The 2895-nt window shown below is 36.4% G+C and overlaps 1 protein-coding gene across 1 annotated transcript; it reads left to right on the forward strand.

Moving 5' to 3' along the window:
- The first annotated feature begins 1826 nt into the window (after window positions 1-1826).
- Window positions 1827-2621, forward strand: LOC131048491 (F-box/kelch-repeat protein At5g60570). The gene has a single exon (XM_057982452.2). The coding sequence runs from the start codon at window positions 1827-1829 to the stop codon at window positions 2619-2621; it is 795 nt and encodes a 264-aa protein (XP_057838435.2).
- Window positions 2622-2895: the final 274 nt, after the last annotated feature.

A 2895-nucleotide genomic window follows, 5' to 3' on the forward strand; every position in this document is an offset into this window, starting at 1 on the left:
GACCTTTGTTATGTTTTTGCTTTATTTTTTAAAATTTTGTTCTAGGTTTTACATCTATACTTATGAAATTGATCAATCTTTTTTTATAAATATTGTTGTTTAAGTTTCTTAATTTTAATTTTTATAAAGATATCATAAATGCAAATGCAATTAGGTTTTTCTTTGCTAGTCTAACTACATAATAAGCACCTATCCAAAGTGTACAACACCTTGGTAATAGTGAAGTAGGATATTTTATCAAAACATGTTGTGTAATTATTGGTATCTACGTGATCTTATCTTTCTTTTTTTTCTTTTGGAAAGAGTGGTCTATGTGCATCATTCATTGAAAATTGTAATGAGTGGATAGGCTTATATTAATCTTTGAATGGAGATTTGTAAAACTAGAACATCCCACAAGAGAATTGGTTGCACTGACATGAATGATTTGGTGGGCTAATCTATTTCACCAGATAAGCTTCCACAAAGTGCGATTGAGTATACATAACATCTGGGTTTACGCGTGCAATCCAGGTTATCATGCATTTTAAAAAGTTTATTGGGATTCGGTCATGCAGAGTCATGGAAATATAAAATTGGCGTGTGAATTGGCGATTTGGTGGGTGTAGTTGAGGCCCCACTATCCCACGTGTTTTGTTCCTTTCTTTGAGGTAGATAAAACTGTCCAAAATCCAACTAGATTCCAATCACACCCAAAACTTCTTCTTGTTTCCGGATGCATTGTATCTTGTACAAATAACAAATGAACAGAATCAAAATAAATTTGCTCATAGACCTGCAAAGAGATTGCGACTTGCTTATAAAGACAATAATATTCCTTCAATCTAGTAACACTAATATAAATAGATTATAAAATATGATAGTGAAAGCTAATTTTAATATATAATCATCAATATATTTATTTATTATTTCACTGTCAATTTTGAGTGTGTATATATTATCTAATTAAATAAGAATATAAATCTATATATATAATAATTAAATAAAAAAAATCATACATACAAATATAATAATTTTATCTTTGTTTTGTATTTTTAATATTTATTGTCAACACATTCATATAATTAATACCAACCTCTTACTATTACTATAATTACGGTTTCCAAAATAATTTAAAATCATCTACATTATTTATTTAAATAAAATTTATTTAACATCTATAAAAAAGCAGACTAAGATTGTTAAAAAAAATACTGAACATTTAATTTTAACGATGAATTTACACCATAAACAAACAATGTAGAAATGAAAAGTCATTGTCCAGGGCCATTTCATACTTCCATTCTTTCTCTAGCTAATTTATTTGAGATCCTCGTGCTACGACCTAATTGAAAAATCGAAATTTCTCAACTACCATTCTAGAGCGTAAGTAAAACATTTACAGTTTCTTTGTTTCAACGATTTTATCATTTTACCCTGGGTAAACTTTATTTATTCTTCTGTTAATAAATATGTGGAGCGGCCTTTCCAAGAACATGATGAGGACTGCGCTTAGAATGGATGAATCTCTGTCTCCTTTGCTCCCATCTCTGCCCCACGAAATTGCATGGCGGTGCCTTGTCACACTGCCTCCTCGCAACAGAGCCATCGCCTCCTGCGTCTCCCGAGCCTGGGCGAATGCATGCAAAAACAAATCTTTCATTAGATCTCTTCGCCGCTCTCTCAATCTCCCAACAGAATACTCTATTTTCATCGCAGTTTTTGACAGCAGATTCGATGGAGACTGCGTCCATGCAGCTCAGCATAATACGAAATGGCTACTGGTCGACCCTCTCAGCCTTGGGGTCCAGGTTTTATCCAATCCCCTCTCTGCAATTTCTGTTGAAATGAATCTCGTTAGCGCAGCCACCAATAATCAGATCTTTCTACCGCAAGTCAATCAGACGAAAGAAGGGTTTTATTCATACGATACTGTAGCGGGCCGCTGGAAATCTGTAGAGCTGCCCCCAGGAAAACGCTGCAGGAGATTTTGCTGCGCCGAAATGAATGAATTCGTCTACCTTTGTGGCGGGCTTATAAATTTCACCGGAGAAGCTTCTAGAAGCGCTCTTCGTTACGACAGCCGAAACAATCGATGGGAAAAGCTTCCGGACATGATCATGCCAAGAATTGATTGTGCAGGTGTGAGAATGAATGATAAATTCTACGCTATAGGTGGATATTGCCATTCCCCTCGTGGTTTTCCCCAGATTCATGTTTCGGCAGAAAGATTCGATCCAGCGACCGGTAAGTGGACGCTGTTGCCGAATTTCTGCACAAGAGGGTTAAGATATGCGGAGGATTCGGCCATCACAGAATCTGATTTTGCTGTTGTGGAGAATAAGAGGCTATTTGCGGTGCAACCTCAGTCGAACGAGGTGATGGAGTTGGATGGTGTCAAGGAGGAATGGAGGCATTTGGGATACATTGGAGGCGTTTGTGAGATGCGTGATTGTGGGACTAATTATAAAATCCTGGGCGTTGGAAGTGAGGTGTGGGCGATCCAGTACAGGGTGGGGAAATCAATAAAGATTTATACGTGCAAGCCTGGAGAATTAGAGGGTTTAATATGGAGGCAAATCGATGTGGGAGGATTGGAGAGATTCGATCATGTTTTAACAGGCACAACATTAGAAGTATAGTTGTTGAACAAAATGTTTTTCAATGTAATTAGATTGTGTGAGGACTGAGGAGTGAGTGAGTACTACCTAGTAGCAGTAAAAGAATATAAATCTGTTTTTAGCCAATGGAATGTTTGAGACCCCGGTGACTTTAATGTTTAACCTTGATTTGGTATGTATTTCTGCGCATATGATGAGTAGGCACCATTTAATTTTCGTACATACGATGATGTTGGTCTCACGGAAACTTCCCTTGTAAGGATTTCATATGTCCAAATGTCAGTTAATCTAATTT

This window comes from Cryptomeria japonica, chromosome 2, assembly GCF_030272615.1.
Source record: "Cryptomeria japonica chromosome 2, Sugi_1.0, whole genome shotgun sequence".
NCBI lineage: Eukaryota > Viridiplantae > Streptophyta > Pinopsida > Cupressales > Cupressaceae > Cryptomeria > Cryptomeria japonica.

What these genes read in the sequence shown, in the direction of transcription:
- LOC131048491 (XM_057982452.2), top strand. Translation starts at nt 1,827, where the DNA reads ATGAATCTCGTTAGCGCAGCCACCAATAATCAGATCTTTCTACCGCAA.